The sequence below is a fragment of the Ahaetulla prasina genome, chromosome 15, assembly GCF_028640845.1.
Source record: "Ahaetulla prasina isolate Xishuangbanna chromosome 15, ASM2864084v1, whole genome shotgun sequence".
Taxonomy (NCBI): Eukaryota; Metazoa; Chordata; class Lepidosauria; order Squamata; family Colubridae; genus Ahaetulla; species Ahaetulla prasina.
In genome coordinates this window covers 14,838,476-14,859,657 of record NC_080553.1, presented here as the reverse complement: position 1 = coordinate 14,859,657, position 21,182 = coordinate 14,838,476, and the positions used below count along the sequence as shown (strand labels likewise).

At 47.2% G+C, this 21,182-nt stretch overlaps 1 protein-coding gene across 1 annotated transcript in view; it reads right to left on the bottom strand.

Moving 5' to 3' along the window:
• TBC1D10A (TBC1 domain family member 10A) overlaps positions 1-19,328 on the bottom strand; it is a 35,664-nt gene extending 16,336 nt beyond the window's left edge. The window contains exons 1-4 of the mRNA XM_058158314.1: positions 19,063-19,328; positions 2,346-2,448; positions 2,029-2,136; positions 824-930 (exon numbers count right to left, since the gene is read on the bottom strand). Coding sequence (XP_058014297.1) covers positions 824-930; positions 2,029-2,136; positions 2,346-2,448; positions 19,063-19,262 — 518 coding nt within the window. The 5' untranslated portion in view covers positions 19,263-19,328. The remainder of the gene's footprint in view (positions 1-823; positions 931-2,028; positions 2,137-2,345; positions 2,449-19,062) is intronic.
• Positions 19,329-21,182: the final 1,854 nt, after the last annotated feature.

Here is a 21,182-nt window from a genome sequence, read left to right as displayed (position 1 = left end):
AGGGAGGGAGGGGGAAAGAAGGAAAGGAAAGGAAAGGAGGAAAGAGAAGAAGAAAGAAGATTGGAGGGAGGGAGGAAGGAAGGAAGGAAGGGATAGTAATGGGAAGAAGGAGATTGGAGGGAGGGAGGAAGGAAGGAGATGAGAATGGGAGGGAGGGAGGGAGGAAGGAGGAAGGAGATGGGAATGGGAGGAGGGGAAAGAAGTGAAAGAGGAAAGGAAAGGAAAGGAAAGGAAAGGAAAGGAAAGGAGGAAAGAGAAGAAGGAAGAAGATTGGAGGGAGGGAGGGAGGGAGGGAGGGAGAGGATAGTAATGGGAGGGAGAGAGGGAGGAAGGAGATGGGAATGGGAGAGAAGGAGGGGGAAGAAGGAAAGGAAAGGAAAGGAGGAAAGAGAAGAAGGAAGGAGACTGGAGGGAGGGAGGAAGGGAAGGAAGGAAGGAAGGAAGGAAGGAAGGAAGGAAGGAAGGAAGGAAGGAAGGAAGGAGATGGGAAAGGGAGGAGGAGGAGGAAAGAACTAAAGGAAAGAAAAGGAAAGGAAAGGAAAAGAAAAGAAAAGAAGGAAGGAAAGAGAAGAAAGGGAGGAAGGAAGGTGATGGGAGGGAGGGAGGGAGGGAGGAAGGAAGGAAGGAAGGAACACAGACAGCTCTATGTTTGCCGCATCATGCTGGAGTCAGTTGCAGCTTGGACAGCCGTCTGCCACGCAGACAGAAAAGCTCAAGGTCCAGCCACAGCCCTGTGGTCTCAAGAAGAGGCCACGATGCTAGAGTGGAAAGGACCACCTGCAGTAACCCAAAAGGCAGGGAGGGGGTGGGCAGAGCCACTTACCCGTGGCCTCCTCGAGCAGCAAACATTTCGTGGAACGGAAACTGGCGGTGGAGATCTCGCTCAATCACGTCCAGCCATTTGGGCTCCCCTACAGCCATGTCCAGCTCCTGCAAACCCAAATAAGTGCTTTATTTATCCGTTTATTCAATTTATGGGCTGCCCTTCTCACTCTCAAACGACTCTGGGAGGCCTACCGTGCCATAAATAACAGTAGGAAAGTATTTAATGATTAAGAGCATTAAAACATTAGGCATGGGAAGGAAAACATTGATAAAAAGTAAGTAAAACACTACTAAAATTTTAGGGCAGGAAAGTACAGAACAAATAGAATAGTATAGTGTAGTATAGTGTAGTGTAGTGTAGGGTAGGGTAGGGTAGGGTAGAAGAGAAGAGAAGAGAAGGAGGGAAGAAGGAAGGAAAATTAGAATAGGATAGGATAGGATAGGATAGGATAGGATAGGATAGGATAGGATAGGATAGGATAGGAAAGAAAGGAAGGAAGGAAGGAAGGAAGGAAGGAAGGAAGGAAGGAAGGAAGAAGGAAGGAAGGAAGGAAGGAAGGAAGGAAGGAATGGAATGGAATGGAATGGAATGGAATGGAATGGAATGGAATAGAATAGAAGGAGGGAAGGAGGATAGGATAGGATAGGATAGGATAGGATAGGATAGGATAGGATAGGATAGGATAGGATAGGATAGGATAGGATAGGATAGGATAGGATAGGATAGAAGAAGGAAGAAAGAAGGAAGAAGGAAGAAAAGAAGGAGAATAGAATAGAATAGAAAAGAATAGAATAGAATAGAAAATATGGAATGGAATGGAGTAGAGGGATAGGATATGATGGGATGGGATGCGATGGGATGGGATGGGATGGGAGAGAAGAGAAGAGAAGAGAAGAGAAGAGAAGAGAAGAGAAGAGAAGGAGGGAAGAAGGAAGAATAGAATAGAATAGAACAGAATAGAATAGAATAGAATAGAATAGAATAGAATAGAATAGAAAATATGGAATAGAATGGAGTAGAGGGATAGGATGGGATGGGATGGGATGGGATGAATAGAATAGAATAGAAGGAAGGAAGAAAAGGAGAATAGAATAGAATAGAATAGAATAGAAAATATGGAATGGAATGGAATGGAGTAGAGGGATAGGATAGGATAGGATGCCGAAACTTTTCCCCGTCTTCTTTTCGTTCATTCCTCTTACATCAAACCTGCCGGTGTTCTGATCCAGCTTGACTTTGCCCCCTGACAGGTACTGCCACGCCCGGCCACGTAGAGAAGGTGGAATTCCTTTCTGACACCTCAGGCGGATCTGGCAAAGGAGAGAAGGGGCACGCATGAGAGGCATGGCTGAAACACACACACACACACACGGTGAGTTTCAATTTTTTTTTTAAACTACCGGTTCTGCTCTGAGACAGAGCAAGGATGAAGACCCAGACAAGCAATCCGGGGCGCCCCAGAGGAGAGGGGAGGAAGGGTGGCCGTGGTTGCGCGACGCTTTCAGAGTTGTGGACTTGCCTTCTTGTGCTTTTTCGCCATCCACTTGTCCCAGTTGTTCAGCATGTCCAGCCATTTCGACTCCCTCTGCCTCAGCACGTCCAACGGCAGTTCCTCCACCAGCCTGCGGGACAACGGATAAAAAAAAGTTACGCCTTGGAGCGAGAGCCTCGCTCTTTAAGAACGCAGAGACTGAGCCGGGAGACAGTTAAAACACAGCTTGTGGAAGATCCAGAACAAGCAGACAACAAAGAAAACGCAGCGGAGAGAATAGCAATTTGCCTCCAAAAAAGCCAACGTAATCCTAGGCTGCATCAACAGAGGGATAGAATCAAGATCACACGAAGTGTTAATACCACTTTATAATGCCTTGGTAAGGCCACACTTGGAATACTTGCATCCAGTTTTGGTTGCCACGATATAAAAAACGATGTTGAGGCTCTAGAAAGAGTGCAGAGAAGAGCTAGAAAGAGGATTAGGGGACTGGAGGCTAAAACATAGGAAGAACGGTTGCAGGAACTGGGTATGTCTAGTTTGATGAAAAGGAGGACTAGGGGAGACATGACAGCAGTCTTCCAATATCTCAGGGGCTGCCCCAAAGAAGAGGGAGTCGGGCTGTTCTCCAAAGCACCTGAGGGTAGAATAAGAAGCAATGGGTGGAAACTAATCAAGGAGAGAAGCAACCTAGAACTAAGGAGAAATTTCCTGACAGTTAGAACAATTAACCAGTGGAACAACTTGCCTCCAGAAGTTGTAAATGCTCCAACACTGGAAGTTTTTAAGAAGATGTTGGACAACCAACATCTGCCTTGATGGCGAACCAATGGCATGCGTGCCACAGGTGGCAGGCAGTGCCTTCTCTGTGGGGCACGCGAGCCGTCACCCCAGTTCAGCTCCGCTGGGCATGTGTGCGCGCCTCCCGCCAGCCAGCTGGTCGTTGGGTTTCTGCCGTGCATGCGCAGGGGTTTGGGCGTGCGCAGGGCGCACGCATGCTTGGGGTGGGGCGCACACATGCGGGGGTGCATGAGCTCAGGGGGGGCGGGGCGCATGCACGGGGGCGGGCACGCATTTCATTTTGGGGGTTCAGGCGTGCCAGAAAAAGTTAGCCTATCAGTGGTATAGGGTATCCTGCCTAAGCAGTGGGTTGGACCAGAAGATCTCCAAACTCCGGTATTCTATTCTACATAAAGGACTACACATTTAATACAGCAAGAGGGATTTGCGCGCTTCCCTTCCCCGCCCGTCGCTGTTACCTGGCCCAAGGTAAGATTAAAAGAGCAAAGCACCAGCCGGCAGAAAACTAAGCGGATTCCAGGGACGCTAAGCCCATCTCGTTCCTACGCAATCTCCTTCTAGTTATGTTTTCAGAAGCCGAAGACATAAAATGGGAAGGGGTTTTAAAAAAGGAAAAGAAAAAAAAAAGGAAATACGAGGAGAATTCGACTTACAACCGTTCGCTGAGTGACCATACAAAGTCGCAACGACACTGAAAAAAAAAGTGGCATATGGCTATTTATAATATAACAACAGAGTTGGAAGGGACCTTGGAGGCCTTCTAGTCCAACCCCCTGCCCAGGCAGGAAACCCTACATCATCTCAGTCAGATGGTTATCCAACATTTTCTTAAAAATTTCCAGTGTTGAAGCATTCACAACTTCTGAAGGCAAGTCGTTCCACTTATTAATTGTTCAAACTGTCAGGAAATTTCTCCTTAGTTCTAAGTTGCTTCTTTCTTTGATCAGTTTCCACCCGTTGCTTCTTGTCCTACCCTCAGGTGCTTTGGAGAACAGCCCGACTCCCTCTTCTTTGGGGCAACCCCTGAGATATTGGGACACTGCTATCATGTCTCCCCTAGTCCTTCTTTTTATTAAACTAGACATACCCAGTTCCTGCAACCGTTCTTCATATGTTTTATCCTCCGGTCACCTAATCCTCTTTCTTGCTCTTCTCTGCACTCTTTCTAGAGTCTCAACATCTTTTTTACATCGTGGAGACCAAAACTGGATGCAAGTATTCCAAGTGTGGCCTTACCAAGGCATTATAAAGTGGCATTAACACTTCACGTGATCTTGATTCGATCCCTCTGTTTATGCAGCCCAGAACTGTGTTGGCTTTTTTAGCAGCTGCTGCACACGGCTGGCTCATATCTAAATGTTTATCCACTAGGACTCCAAGATCCCTCTCACAGGTACTACTCACAGGTATTTTGCGCGCTTAGAGTAACGAAGATGCAACAGCTTCTACAAGCTACGTTTTAACTCTATCCTGGCTTAGGGTAACGGAGTGGCGCTTGGCCGCCGGCGTGTATTTTTTGATGCACTATTCGTAACCTTCCCCGCTGGCTTCTGACAAGCAAAGTCAATGGGGGGGCGGGGGAGGAGCCAGAGTCCACTTAACAGCTGCAGTGGTTCGCTTAACAACCGTTGGCCAAAAAGGTGGTAAAATGGGACACAGCTCACAATAACTGCATTTGCTTAGCAATGAAAATTTGGGGCTCTTGTTTTAGCTGTAAATCAGATTTAACAGGTTAACAGAGTTGGAAGGTTGCCTTGTAGGTCATCTAGTCCAACCCCACCCCTGCCCAAGCAGGAGATCCTACACCATGTCTGACAAATGGCAGTCCAGTCTCTCCTTGAAAGCTTCCAGTGATGAAGCATGCTTTCGAGCTGCTAGGTGGGCAGGAGGTGAGGCGAGGACGGGCGCTCGCCCCGTCGCGCGGCGCTCGGACCTCGAACCTTTCCAGCCAACGAGCCCAGATTCTTGCGCCAAGCATCACATTAAACGCACCTAATCTTGAGTGTGAAACTAGAATTGACCTACATGCCTGCACCTGTTCACACATACCAGAACACTGTAGCAGGTACACAGGTGAGCTAATTTGATTTTCTTAGGCTCAAGGTCACACACACACCTAGGTTTTTATAAAACCACTACGCCAGGATGTAACCAACCCGCAACCTTCCAACGATCCTGTTAAAAGTTTTAAATAGGGTTACCAGGACCTATGGGGCAGAAGTTTTGACACCCCCCCCCCCACCAAAAAAAAAGTCAAACAAAGCCACACACAGACAACTCTTTCGCAGCAAGCTTGCCTTCAAACGGAACCAGCCGGGCTTCCCAAATTACTGCCAAAAAAGGAGATGCAAATCTGGAAGGCAAGAATGCTGCCAAACCAGAACCGAAATAAAAGTGCGGGGCAGTCAGGGGTATGCATTCCATAGATTTTTGCACTCGGTCCATTCTGATCAAGGGTGCAGCCAGGATTTAGGATGTAGTTTTCCAGTTCAGAGGCCTGGAAGGAGTATCGAAACTGATACTCGAGCGGTAAACAAGAGAGTTTTATCCGGCTCAAACATTGCCCGGTTGGGAGCCGGGTTATTTATTTATTTATTTATCTCTTATACACATGTTGTAAATACTACATTCTCTTGTCCATAAATAATCATACCTACTTTTTCTGAAGAAAGCACAGAAATAAGACATTTTAATTACACTTGGGGTTGCTCATCCACCCTTTCTTTCCCCTCCTTTCACAACAATCCTTCTTCTCCTCTTTCCCGTCCATCTCCTACTTTCTTCCTCCTCCTCTCCTTCCTCCTTCCCCTTCCTCTCCCCCACTCCTCCCCTTTCCCCCCTTTCTCACCTTCTCTCCTACTCTTGTCCCCCATCCTTTCTTCCTCTCCTTCCCCTTTCTTCCATTCCTCTCTCCCTCTCCCCCATCCTTTCTTCCTCTCCTTCCCCTTTCTTCCATTCCTCTCTCCCCCTCTCCCCCTATCCTTTCTTCCTCTCCTTCCCTTTCTTCCATTCCTCTCTCCCCTCTCCCCATCCTTTCTTCCTCTCCTTCCCTTTCTTCCATTCCTCTCTCCCCTCTCCCCTATCCTTTCTTCCTCTCCTTCCCTTTCTTCCATTCCTCTCTCCCCTCTCCCCATCCTTTCTTCCTCTCCTTCCCTTTCTTCATTCCTCTCTCCCCTCTCCCCATCCTTTCTTCTCTCCTTCCTTTCTTCCATTCCTCTCTCCCCTCTATCTTACCTCTCTTCCTCTCCTTCCCTTTCTTCCTCCTCCTCTCCTTCCTCCTTCCTCCTTCCTTCCTCTCCCCTCTCCCCATCCTTTCTTCCATTCCTCTCTCCCCCTCTATCTTACCCTCTCTTCCTCTCTCCTTTCTTTCTTCTTTGTTCTACAATATTTCCTTTACTTGGTACCCAAGCAACTCCGATTTTCTAATAATATATACTTTCTTTTCAATTTCTTTTCCATTTTACCCAATTTATCATTTCATAATTGTACATTTATATTTATAATCTTCTTTCTCCCCTCCCCACATCCTCCTTTTCCATTCACTCTGGCGATATCTGGATTTCTATTTCTTTTTTTTTTTGCCATTTCCCTTATTTAGCTTTCCATTACTTAAATTGTTTACCTATCATCTTTTATTCATCTCTCTTTTCAAACCGTACAGAGAATCTTTCCCATGTCCTGAAATACACCGATTCCTCTTGGTCTTTTGAACTTTAGGGCTTTCCAAACACTGATTTGGTGTTTTGTTTTGTTTTTGTCTTGTTTTTTTGCCCAGCTGGTAGAATCACCCTTCCTGGGAATTCCTGCCGATGGAAAACAGACACCGAGGTCTGAGTCATCTCCTCTCACCCCACCCAAAACCTCAAAGCCATCTGAAGTCAAAATGGAGAAGTTATACAGGATGCTTAAAGAAACGGAGCGAGGTTTCAGCTCTAAAAAACGACGACAGCCTTGTTGTTGCGACTGCCACGCCCGAAGTGAAGGTTTCTGGGGTAGGTAGTTCACCAACATAAAGGTAAAGGTTCCCCTCGCACCTATGTGCTAGCCGTTCCCGACTCTAGGGGGCGCTGCTCATCTCCGTTTCAAAGCCCAAGAGCCCAGCGCTGTCCGAAGACGTCTCCGTGGTCAGGTGGCTGGCATGATTAAATGCCAAAGGCCCCCGGAAGGCTGTTCCCTTCCCACCAAAGGTGGTCCCTATTTTTCTACTTGCAATTTTTTTTTTACATGTTTTCGAACTGTTAGGTTGACAGAAGCTGGGACAAGTCACGGGAGCTCACCCCGTTATACGGCGCTAGGGATTCGAACCGCTGAACTGCCGACCTTTCGATCAACAAGCTCAGTGTCTTAGCCACTGAGCCATTGTGTCCCTTCACCATCATACCAAGAGCCAAATTTATCCCCACTGCTGGAGGGGAATTGGTCAATGGTCAATGGGTCCAAGCAGCCGTCCGAGAGGGATTTGGCTGAAGCACAAATACAGCAGGACAGCCCAAAAGATTTCGACAGGGAAAGCATGTAGCTGGAGCCAGTCAATGAGGAGGAGGAGGAGGAACTGCCTGCTGTACCTAATCCAAAAAACACGTAGGGCAGAGAAAAGGCAGAGCAGAGAAGGTCAGCCAGATTACTCGCGAGGAGGCAGCCTTGCCCCTCTTGGGGCGCCGCACCACCAGAAGCTGGCTATTTAGCACAGAAGAGAGAGATGGAGGCGATGCTGGGAACAATGTGTTCATTTCCTAGCTGTGTGCGGGGGCGCGGGATCCAACCGGTTGAACAACTGCTTCGCTGAGTGTGCGCCGAACCGGTCCGAAACGGTAGAATCCCACCACTGGCTGTGTGTTTCCCAGCCATCGTGATTCTTGCCTGTTTTGGGATTGACAGCGTTGTTGTGACCCAGGCCCAAGTAGGTAGTAGTAAACGCAATCAGTTCAAAAACAAACAGATTTTATTAGAACAGCTGAGAATTAAACTCATTCTCAGCGTCGTCCAAACTACATCAAAGCAAATTCTTCCCAACACAATCCTTCAGTCTTATCACCAACCTTGGTCTAATTAGGCAAACTGCCAAAGGCTTTTCTTGGCAAAAGTTCAAAAGCAGAAGAGGCCGACAAGAAATAAATGCAGCAAGACAAGGAGCAAGTCTATCAACGTTGTTTTCCGGCAAAGAGCCCAAACGTCGTTGCTGGTCTTTTTAAGCCTTATGGGAGGGGCCAATCATCTCTTGGCCTTACTCCCAAGTCGTCCTCTTTGCTTGAGCTGCTCTTGCCTTCTGGCAGCTCTTCTCATGAGTGCATTACGAACAGGCTCCTCCTGTTCCTCTGCCTCACTACTATCAGTCTCTGGAGGCTCTGGAGTCCGCACCTCACTCCCCGATGGCCCTGGCCTCACCTCAGCCTCTTCGCTGTCCGACTCCGTTGCCAGCTCCGTAGGCCGCTGGCAGACCACAACAGTGGGCTCCTTGGCCATTGTTCTGTGAACTAACATCTGTCTGCTGGTAGCTGGTCTTATTTGGGACATTTCTGGGGTTTTGGTGAAGGGAGTTGTCGGGGGAATATTAATAAACCCACTAAACCACCATTACGTGTGTGTGTGTGTGTGTGGCGTGGAACAGCACAATACGTGGCGAATACATAATATATAAGTTCGGTGGTAAATTTGCTTAAAGGAAAGAGATGGGGAATGTGATAAAGTTGCTTTCTCGAGGAAACCCCTGCCAAATTGCCGTTAACGCAACGAAACCCTCGGAAAGAAAGAAAGAAAGAAAGAAAGAAAGAAAGAAAGAAAGAAAGAAAGAAAGAAAGAAGGAAGGAAGGAAGGAAGGAAGGAAGGAAGGAAGGAAGGAAAGAAAGAAAGAAAGAAAGAAAGAGAAAGAAATCAATTGATACCCCTGGATAGAAGCAAAACAAAAGAGATTCTGGGACTTGGGAACACTCCCAAGAATCAGTTTCTTGCCTGATGGCTCTTGGCTGGATCGCATTTCAGGTTTGCCCCAGTGGCAAGCAAGGTCAAAAATTTTGCAACACCAGTTTTGCAGGGGTTGTTTAAGGGGAGAAGGGATCTCCCCGTCCATCGCTGCACAGCCTTGAGTTGAGAAAGAGGAAATGGGGTGGGGGTGGGGTGGAGGGGTGGAGGAAGGTCAATTGAACGCCACGAACTTTCTCAGTGACGTTTGGGTTCAATGCCCGTTGCCTTGCCAATCCGGGCACCGACTGAGCCTCCCAAGAGTTGTGTTTAGCCAAATGTGCCCAATTATTCAGCTGTTGCCAAAATGCAGGTAACAATCCAGTTATTAAAACACCAGTGGTGCTAGAAAATATTTTGCTAGAATTTCAACCCAGCACTCCCAGTGATTAACCTCAAATAGGTCTGTCGGGGAAGACACGTTCTCTGTTATAGTTTGATCAACTATTCATTGATTTTTTTAAAAAGTTTCTTTCTATTGGCATAATTAATAAATGACTCTCTTCTCGGGGGGTCACACAAGGCTGAGCAAAATGGCCGAGCTAAACTAAAGATAAACCAAAATCTTTCTCACTTGCCTCACTTCCCACATTATGCCAAACTAGAGGTAGTTCTTGACTTACAGCCATTCGTTTAGGGACCGTTCGAAGTTACAACATTGAAAAAAGGGACTTAGGACCGTTTTCCCACACTTACAAACCACTGTAGTATCTCCACGGTCACGCGAGCAAAATTCAGTCATGGTGGCTGAGGTCACGTGATTCCCCTTTGGCGACTTTCTGACAAACAAAGTCCATGGCGGAAGCCGGATTCGCTTAACAACCGGGTCACTAATTTAAGAACTGCGGTGACTCACTTAACAGGAGTGGTGCGGTGGCCTAGAGATGGTGCTCTCGCCTCACAATCAGGAGGCTGTGAGTTCGATCCTAGGTAGAGGCAGATATTTCTCTCTCTTTGGGCACAATGAGAATATATCTGCTGAACAAAACTCCGCGCCGGCAACAGGTAAGGCATCCGGCCAGTCAAACACTCTTGCTAGCTCCATTCAGTTGCTCGGACTCCATCCCGCAATGGTGTCGTTAAATGAAGATGATGATGAGGGATTCACTTAACAAACATGGCGAGAAAAGCCGTAAAGCTGGAGCAAACTCACTGAACGCGTTCCTCACTTAATGACATAAATTTCTGGCCTCAATTGCAGCCGTAAATTGAGAACTGCCTGCACTTCAAAGGGATTTGGCCTTTCGTTGTGCATTTACTGATTTCATTATTCCAATAGACTTCCAGTTCCCTTCCAACTCTATCATTTTATGTTTTAACATTAAAAGAGCACCAATTGTAGGATTAAGACCAAACAAGCATGCGCAGAGTCCCAGACATTAAGGCTTATTCTAAGATGTTAAATGGTTTTGCCCGCCGGTAATTATGAACTGGCTCAGGTACAAAACGTCAGCACTCAAGCCTGACACACTAATCTTTGTTCCGCTGGACTAGCATAGCAAATTCTTTGTTTTATTTTTTTTTATTTTATTTTATTTAAAAAGAAAAAAAAAACAGACGGGAAATAAGACACCAAGTCACACGGCTTATTTCTCTTTGGGATTTAAAAAAAAAAAAAGTTTCAGAGCCGAAAAGCAGAAAAAGCATTCCTCCTTCCCTATTTTTTAAATTGAAGTTTATCTCTCCCGGCCACTAAATCATAAATTCCGTGAATTGAATCCTGCCCTCTTAAAACCTTATTTCGAGAGGCAGATGGGCATCCTGGCTTAAGTTTTTAAGCCTCCGTTCACCCTTTCGCCCGCCCACGTCTGCACCCAAAGGCTCAACGGTCATAGTAAAAGGTTAAGTGTGTTTTTCTCCCCATCTGCTAACACAGAACACAGGAAGAGAAACTGCTGATAGATTCCCATTTAAAAACACACACACAATTATTGACATGGAAAACTATGCAAGCGCTGACAAAGCTTGTGGGAAGGACGGACCCGCAGGGTAATAATTAAAATGACAGGTGCCCAGTAAGGTGAATTTTCTCTTGCTCCGTCTGCCTCCAGGCCCAGCAAGGAAGGGTGACCCCAAACCAGGGCCTGAGTCTTATTATAAACAACCATGCATGAGTAATTACTTGACCTGAAAACTTTGCGAGAAAACAGATTTCTGCTAGGGCAGAGTTTTGTTTCCTTATTTTCAGTTCTGTTTACAGTAAGAATCCGTATAAACTCCTAACAGTTTTTGCTGGAGGCGCCCTTTAAAAGGGAAGGCTTAGAAAAGGGTTCAAGAGAAGACACGGATAGCTGCAAATAGTATCATAGAATCTTGGAGTGGAAGGGAACTTGGGAGGTCTTCTAGTCCAACCCCTTGATTAAGCAGGAGACCCCACGTCGTTCTGGACAATTGGCTGTCCGGTCTCTTCTTGAAGGCCTCCAGCGATGGAGCATCCACAACTTCTGGAGGCAAGTTGATTAATTGTTCTCACTGTTAGGAAATTTCTCCTTAGTTCTAGATTACTTCTCTCCTTGATTAGTTTCCATCCGTTGCTTCTTCTCCTGCCTTCAGTGGCTTTGGAGAATAACAAGAGCTGCAAGGGGGACCTTGGAGGTCTTCTAGTCCAACCGCCTGCACAAGCATTCCTGGGGAAGGATACTGCAAAATCTCCATTCCCTCCCCACTCCAGGGGAAGGTTACTGTAAAATCTCCATTCCCTCCCCACTCCAGGGGAAGGTTACTGTAAAATCTCCATTCCCTCCCCACTCCAGGGGAAGGATAATGCAAAATCTCCATTCCCTCCCCACTCCAGGGGAAGGTTACTGTAAAATCTCCATTCCCTCCCCATTCCAGGGGAAGGTTACTGTAAAATCTCCATTCCCTCCCACTCCAGGGGAAGGATAATGCAAAATCCCCATTCCCTCCACACTCCAGGGGAAGGATATTACAAAATCCCCATTCCCTCCCCACTCCAGGGGAATGATACTTCAAAATCCCCATTCCCTCCCCACTCCAGGGGAAGGATACTACAAAATCCCCATTCCCACCCCACTCCTGGGGGAAGGATACTGCAAAATCTCCATTCACCCCCCCCCGACTCCTGGGGAACGATATTGCAAAATCCCCATTCCCTCCCCACTCCAGGGGAAGGATACTGCAAAATCCCCATTCCCTCCCCACTCCCGGGGGGGGGGAGAAGGATACTGCAAAATCCCCATTCCCTCCCCACTCCAGGGGAAGGACACTGCAAAATCTCCATTTCCACCCCACTCCCGGGGCCAACCACAGGTGGTATTTGCCAGTTCTCCGAACTGCTCAAAATTTCCACTACCGGTTCGCCAGAACCTGTCAGAACCTGCTGTTATTCCACCCCTGGTATTCGCGAGGCTGCCCATCTCTCTCTCTCTCTTTCTCTTCCTTAATCCTGTCGCAAGTTCAAGCTTTCAAAGGTCTCCCAAACTCCAGGCAGGCAGCCCTCCAAGCAGGATGTATTTCGCTTCGCCACAATGGCCTCTGCTCAGTCCCCTATAATCTCTTGTTTTGCTTTTGTCACTGTCTTTCCTGGAAACAAAATACACAACCGGGAGCCAAACAAGTATTTCAAGTGGAGATGTCCCGGCATCTGGAATGGAATCCCTTCCGGTTTAGGGATGGGAAGCAGCAGCTGTAAACTTCAGGCCTGACCTCCCTCTCCCCACCAGTCTTCTACAGCAGACAGGAAAGGGATAAATACTGTGTGGTGCATGGGAATGCAAATGAAACCAATTAAGGTCAGGGAGAATATATTGAATTTCTCCCGGGCGCGAGAGAGGCACTGCTAAACCATTCAGCAGTACCAGAGGCCTTTGAGCTTGAAAAGGGAAAATAATTAGCCATTAAAAGGGAGAAAACGCCGCTAGGATGCAGCTTTGCAATTTCATCCAATTGGTTCAAAAGATGCTTTTTATCAAGAGGGAAGAGGAAGAGGAAGAAAAGGAGGAAGGAAGGAAGGAAGGAAGGAAGAAAAATGGTTAGATACATGAATAGGTGGATGGGAAGAAAAGAAGGAAGGAAGGAAGATGGTTAGATAGATGAATAGGTGGATGGGAAGGACGGGAGGGAGGGAGGGAGGAGGGAGGAGGAGGGAGGGAGGAGGGAGGAGGGAGGAGGAGGAAGGAAGGAAGGAAGGAAGGAAGGAAGGAAGGAAGGAAGGAAGGAAGGAAGGAAGGAAGATGGTTAGATAGATGAATAGGTGGATCGGAAGGAAAGAAGGAAGGAAGGAAAATGGTTAGATACATGAATAGGTGGATGGGAAGGAAGGAAGGAAGGAAGGAAGGAAGGAAGGAAGGAAGGAAGGAAGGAAGGAAGGAAGGAAGGAAGATGGTTAGATAGATGAATAGGTGGATCGGAAGGAAAGAAGGAAGGAAGGAAAATGGTTAGATACATGAATAGGTGGATGGGAAGGAATTTCAGCTGACGAAAAAATGCTTTTAAAAGTAAAAAAAAAACAAAAACCTCTGATGATCGCGCGGCTCAGCTGGGCATGGGGGAGGGCCAGGGATTTTTGCTACCGGTTCTCCGAATCACCCACCACCATCGCTACCGGATCGGGTGATCCGGTCCGAACCGGGAGCATTTCACCCCCGGATTATGGGGTCATTAAAAGAGGACGCTTATGCTGAGATGGCTGTGTGAAAAATGATTATAAGTCCCTTTTTTGGGGGGTGTTGTTGTAACTTCGAGTAACTAAATGGCGGTATAAAAGTTTAAATAAATAAATAAATAAATAAATGAAAGATCGGAAATTGTAAATAACTGCCTGTATTTGAGGGGGGGGGGGAGAGACTGGCCATCATCTATCCTGGTTGAGAAAACAGCCACAAGCTGGTTTAGCCTTTAAACCTGAGCTCTAATTGCAGCTAAGTCAGCACTCCGAACGGTAGAAGGAAGCGCTATGATTAATTTTTGTTTTGTTTGATTGTTTCCAGGGTATTTAACTGAAGGGAGCACTACAGAAAAGCTTGAATTTGTCTTGCCAGCAGCAGGTGAGATGGAAAGAATGAAATAAACACATCCGGAAAAACGGCAGGAAAACACGCAACCTTTAATCAAACTCTGATAATACAAGAGGCTCCTGAAAGCCGGGGCATGCAGTTGGCACCTGGGCGGGTTTCATAAAAGCTTCCAAAAACACGTCAGAAGGGAGGAGAAGCCAAGGTTAATGTTTGGAAACGGACGGTGTAATTTTACCCAAATGCCTGCTTTTAAAAAAAACATCTTCTCCAACCGGGAAGAAGCTCTTTTTAGGCCTTGACTTACGACCACAATGGAGTCCAAGGTTTCTGTTGCTAAGTGAAACCTTTACAGCTTATGTGGCATGTTATTCAATGTTCCCCTTACTCTGGCTTTAAGTCTACTTTTTAAGTTTTGTATAACAGTCCTTCCTTCCTTCCCTATTTTCTTCTTAAACGCCAGGCCTTCCTTCCTTCTCTTTTTCCCTTTCCCTTTCTTCCTTCCTCCTTTCCTTTCTTCCTTCCTTCTTTCCTCCCTATCTCCTTCTCTCCCTCCTTCCCTTCCTTTCCTTCTTAAACTCCAGACCTTCCTTCCTTCTCTTTTTCCCTTTCCCATCTTCTTCCTTCCCTCCTCCTTTTCCTTCCTTCTTTCCTTCTCCCTTTCCTTCTTAAACTTCAGACCTCTCTTCCTTCTCTTTTTCCCTTTCCTATCTTCTTCCTTTCCTTCTAAAGCCGAGTTTTCTCTGTAAGATACAGTCATAATATAGTTTATTCCAGCGGTCACCAACCAGTGGTCCGTGGTCCGCGAGAAAATTTTGGTGGTCCGCAGAAAAATTATTTGCATTTTTTATATTGCACTAAATAGTATTTATCGTTTTAAAAAATTCATATTAGTGGTCCTCGGGATTTAAAATTATGAATTTAGTGGTCCCTGAGGTCCGAAAGGTTGGTGACCCCTGGTTTATTCAGCATGAAACGGAGCTGAGTTACGTAGCGTGAAGCTGTATATTCTACAATATTGGGACTGTCGGTGAGTCAACAGCGGGTCAGAGGTGGAACCGCTGCAGGACGGAGATAACAGCTGCTCTTTAAAAATTATGATTTAAACCAAGCTGATTTAAATCAAGCCCTTTTTAAAAAAACTAGAGATTTAAATCACGATTTAAATCGATTTAAAATCAAATCCAGCCTGAGAGCAGCATTAACAAAACACACAGCCTGGCTAGGTGGCTCAGCGGCTAAGTCTCTGAGCTTGTCGATCAGAAAAGGTCGGCAATTTGGCGGTTCGAATCCTTAGTGTAGGTTTCCTGAGTGAGCACAGGGGGTTGGACTAAATGACCTCCAAGGTCCCTTCCAACTCTGTTACTCTTTAAAAATAACAGCCGGAACCTTCAATTTCCCTTTCATAACAACAGCCATCCAGATCTTGGATAACAGCAGGCAGGGAACTAAAAAATTAAGTAAAATAAAAATCACCTTATTCTGTTATTAAGAAGGAAAGCATTCCTAAACCGGCCGAATTCCTCAATCCTCCATTCCAACAACAAGGCCCAATGGATTTACACCCCCATATGCCCCAAGCTAGCAAAACCAGAGAGTTGATTTTAAAGAGAGGAAGGACTGGAAAAAGAAAGTTGAAACGCACAACTGTTTTTTGCACAATCGCACAAGGGCTCCAACAGAACAGGTATACCTAGTTCCTCGTGTGATTAATCTTGGGGAAGAAAAAAAACACCCCTATCCTACATATGCCAATGGAATATTAACCATTTCCCACGCCTGCCTCTTCAGGAATGGGTTCTTCCTGCCAAAAACTACAGCAAGGTTTACTCAAGAGTAAGCCCAGTTGCTTTCGAACGGAAAGGCTGGGAAAAAAACAGAAAGCATTTTTTTTTCCATAGCAAAGCTCCATATGCTTGAAAATCACAGCTTGCAATGATGAAAAAACCATGGCTACCAACCTGCCTTCCCTTGAGGACCTGTATACTGCACAAGTCAGAAAGAGGGCTGTGAAAATATTTACAGATCCCTCGCATCCTGGACATAAACTATTTCAACTCCTACTCTCAAAACGACACTATAGAGCACTGCACACCAGAACAACTAGACACAAGAACAGTTTTTTCCCGAAGGCCATCACTCTGCTAAACAAATAATTCCCTCGACACTGTCAAACTATTTACTGAATCTGCACTACTATTAATCTTCTCATCGTTCCCATCACCCATCTCCTTCCACTTATGACTGTATGACTTTTGCTGGCATCCTTATGATTTATGTTGACTGTATCTAATACGATTTGATTGCTTATTTGTACCCTATGACTATCATTAAGCGATGCATCTTATGATTCTTGATGAACGTATCTTTTCTTTTATGTACGCTGAGAGCATATGCACCAAAGACAAATTCCTTGTGTGTCCAATCACACTTGGCCAATAAAAATTCTATTCTATGAGCCCCAAAATCAAAAATTCACTCAAAATGTTTTGAGTGAGTTTCATAAATCAGTAAGCTGTTAAAACTCAACCTCTCGTTCTCTCAACACACACAACAAATAAAGCACACAGACAAGGTTTAGTTTGCACTCATACACACACACACACAACCTTGCTAAGCAAAACAATCATTTTTGCTTAAAAGACAAAAATTTGAGACTACAAGAAAACTTCCTTTCTTGGCTATCTTGGAAAACTAACTTTGTTTTTTTCTTCTTCTGTGTTTTGTTTGTTGAGATTGATTTTTCCTTTTCTGTTTTTTAATTATTTAATTTAGAAAAAAGAAAGAAATTGAGATTGTTTTTTACGTACCACATTTCACATTAGGGGAGTTGCTGTTAGAAATAAAATAAAATAAAAAACCCGGCTAACTTTGGAAAGGCTAGAAAAGACAGATTTAATAGTCCCGCTTGCCTTCCTTAGCGTTATCTCTTTTATAACCAGGTTACCAAATTCACCCATTCAAACAACATACTCAACCTGTTGAGTTTAATATCAAGCAATCCAAGTTTCCACGCTTTTCTTGATCTCAGGAAGTAGCAAAGAGTTTTAAACTGAGGCTGAGAAAGAAGGGAGAATGCACCTGAGCATGTGAAGAGTGCCTTCGCCCTACTTTTAAGCCAGGGGGTGTCCGACTTTGGTCATTTTAAGACTTGGGGACTTCAACTCCCAGAATTCCAGAGCCAGCATGTGGATTTGTGGCTGGCTAGCTGAAAGACTGGGGAATTCTGGGAGTTGAAGTCCACCAGTCTTAAAGTGACCCAGGTTGGACATCTCTGGTCGTGCTCCAGAAAGGAAGCTGGGGGGGGGGTGTTTGAGGCCCCCCCCTCCTCCGAAGACAGCTACTATATTGACCCAATAATACACCATATCGGGGGGGGGGTGTCATTCCCACGTGGAGCTGTTGCAAATGGGGGGGGTTTTGGTCTCTCGAGGTTCTGGGTTCAGGTCCTGCGGCTAATTTATTAAGGGGGTTTCGAGAGCAGGAAAGAGTTTCGACAATCCAACCAACAATCCCCTAAGCCAGAGGTCTCCAACTTCTGCGACTTTTTAGGCGGTGGACTTCAACTCCCAGAATTCCCGCTGGGGAATTCTGGGAGTTGAAGTCCACCCGTCTTAAAAGTCGCAGACGTTGGGACCCCCCCTGATCTAAACTAACCCAACGGTTAAAGCCGGTTTGTGGGATTCGGAAGCAACCGAAGGGAAAGGCAGAGGAAGGCGGCTCAGGCCGGGTATGGAAAAAGGGGCCAAAGTCCATGTCAAGAGTGCCCTCCTGACCCTGGGTGGCTTTGCAAAATGTTCTCTCCTGCAGGAGGGCCTCTGCCCATAGAAAGAGGGCCCAGTATCCCCTGCCCCTATTCGGATCTCTTAGAACCCCTCCCCCCTTCCTTTAAATGCCAGGAACCGCACTCACTGCTCACCCCCAGTGCTACCCCGTTCCCCTCCCCAGCAAGAGCCCCCCCATCCCATAAATCTAATCCACAGCCCTCCCCCAAAAAACAGCCCTCCTGCCCAGAGCAAGACTCTCACTCCTCTCTCTCTTGCTCTCATTCTAGCAAGAGCGCCCCTGCCCATAGCAAGAGTGCCACTCAGTCTAGTCCCTGAAGAGCAGCCCTGATGGCCAGAGTGCCCCTCCGGCCCCCCCAAGAGAGCCCCTGCCCAGGTCAAGAGCACCACCCTCCCCAAGGAGCAGCCCTGCTGATGGCGAGAGTGCCCCTGGCCATGTCAAGAGTGCCACTCAACCCTCCCCAAAAAGCAGTCTCGACAGCAAGAGCGCCCCTGCCCATGGCCAGAGTGCCCACCTCCCCTCCCTGCCTCAAAGTGCAGCCCTGACCTATGACAACAGCGCCTCTGCCCATGGCCAGAGTGCCACCCCTCCCTTCCCCTCCCCTCCCCAAAGAGCAGCCTTGCCTACAGCAAGAGCGCCTCTGCCCATGGCAAGAATGCCACTCAACCCTCCCCAAAAAGCAGTCTCGACAGCAAAAGCGCCCCTGCCCATGGCAAGAGTGCCTCCCCTCCCCAAAGAGCAGCCCTGACCTAGGGCAAGAACGCCCCTGCCCATGGCAAGAGTGCCGCCCTCCCTTCCCCTCCCCTCCCCAGAGAGGGCGAGAGCGCCCCTGCCCATGGCCAGAGTGCCACCCCTCCCTTCCCCTCCCCTCCCAAAGAGCAGCCTTGCCTACAGCAAGAGCGCCCCTGCCCATGGCCAGAGTGCCACTCAACCCTCCCCAAAAAGCAGTCTCGACAGCAAAAGCGCCCCTGCCCATGGCAAGAGTGCCTCCCCTCCCCAAAGAGCAGCCCTGACCTAGGGCAAGAACGCCCCTGCCCATGGCAAGAGTGCCGCCCTCCCCTCCCCTCCCCAAAGAGCAGCCCTGCCCATGGCCAGAGTGCCCCTCCCTCCCTCCTCCCAAAGAGCAGCCCTGCCCATGGCCAGAGTGCCCCCCTCCCCTCCCCTCCCCTCCGAGGGCGAGAGCGCCCCTGCCCATGGGCAGAGAGCGCGCCCAGCCAGCCACTCACGGCGCCTCCGGAGCCTCCCCGGCGTCCTGCCCGTCGGCCATCAGGAAGCCGAACTTGTCGACGCGCCGCTCGCCTCCGCCTCCCGCGTCCCCGGCCGAGCTCCGCGAGTCCAGCTCGCCGCCTCCCTCCTGCTCCGCCTCGGCCGCGGCGTCGTCGTCGTCCTGGGCGGCCAGCGGGGCTCGGGGCTCCGGCGAGCCCATCCCGTCGCCGCGCAGCCTCCCGGCCCCCCGTCAGCCCCGCCGCCGCCGCGGCTCTGAAGCCCTCGCCGCCCCCTCAGCCACGGCGGGGGCGGCCCCGAGCGCGCCCATTGGCCGAGCCGCCGCCGCGCCCGCCCTCCGCCGCCGACATTGGCCGAAGCGCCCCGGACGCCGACGCGCCTTAGGCCGGCCGCGCTGCCAATCCCAGGCTTGGCTCCCGCCCCCTTCGCTGAATGGCGGGGCCCGCTGGCCAATGGCGCCTTCTCTCCTCCGCCCCTCCCCCTCTGGAACTTCTGGACTGCGGAAAAGTTGGCAGAAAGTCTCCACGTTTCCAGGGGGCGCTAAACTCCCCTTCGCCTTAACCGTGGCTTGTTGAATAAACCATGAACAAGCTACGAATCGTAGTTAGCAAGCCGTAGTGTCCCCGTTCACCCGACATGCTGAGCCAAAGCAAAGCAGCTAAACTGCAGGTCTAATGAGACACTAGTTTAGAATAGAATAGAATAGAATAGAATAGAATAGAATAGAATAGAATAGAATAGAATAGAATAGAATAGAATTTTTTCATGTCAAACTTGATGCAACTTGTTGACTTAATCATGATTTATCAGGGGGGCAAAAAAGGCTCCAGCAGCAGAGTCTGCACTAGGCTACAAGGTGAGCTTTCAACCCCTTGAATGACCGGAATCCAGCCATGTATCTGGGCTGCAGATTTCACTAGCCAGGTTCTTACAAACCAAGATTAAAGCAGGTTTTCATAATTAACCTTGCACTGTGTAACAGCACACATTTCTGGGGAAGGTGGGGAATGCAGGTAATCTTAAGAAATTTCTGTAATATTTCAGTTTCTTTAGTTTGTATCGAGTGAGGTAAAAAAAAACAGATCGCTTGTTGTTTACGTAACACATTAAACCACAAACAATCCAGGTTTGAAAATCTTCTGTTACCTACAAATGTATTACACAATAGCCACTTATGTTAATTAATTATTAGTTGTGTTAATATTAATTTATCTCCCAAATGAGACTCGAGGCAGTGCACCTAATTTAAAGCCAAACCGATACACACGATAAAAAAAATAAGAAAAGTAATGATGGCTAAAACCAAAGCCAACTTCAATCATTAAAACAAGAAACTCATAATGATGACCTCAATTAGCTTCCAAACCCCAGGATTGATGGCCAGATTATGGTTTACTCTGCGAATCTACAAAGTGTGGTTTTGTAAATCGTAGATTAAGCAACAATAGGTTTAATAATAACATATGTTCTACCATAAATAGCTTTTAGCTTATCTGGACTCAAACGTTTTATCTTGTTTTGTCTAAGATTGATGACATAAATCCATATTTTTCAAACCTGGCAACTTTTAAAATATGTAGATGTTCTCCCAGAATTCATGCTGGCTGGGGAAAATTCTGGAGATTGAAATCCACACATCTTAAAGTTGACAAATTTAAAAAATAGTGACATGGAACAACTTTGATTGTGCTGGCTGTGGATGACTGAAGATATCTGGAGGGGTTGTATTGAATTTTATACTGTAGATTTATAATTTACACTCTGCTCCGATGCAGCCCCACCCAAAGCAGACCATGGTTAAAAAACATAATGCCTAAATCAGTTAAAATCCAATTTAAAAAACATGTGAAAAACATTAAGAATTGCCCTCAAAAAACCTCAATTGAAGAGAAAAGGCTTAGCTTTTAATGAACGCGGAATAGGAACGATGTGCAAGAGACATCACCGCATTTAGCTGCTTTTGGGGTGGTGGTTTCTTTTTAATTGGGCAGGCGGGGCACATTTGGGGGCTGTTTTTCATTTCAAGCCAGGCTCTGTCCTTTTAAATGCAATTTTTGCTTTGCAATTTATTTATTTTTTTTCCAAAAGAAAAGCTTGCCGATGCTGCCACCTGCTGGCCAAC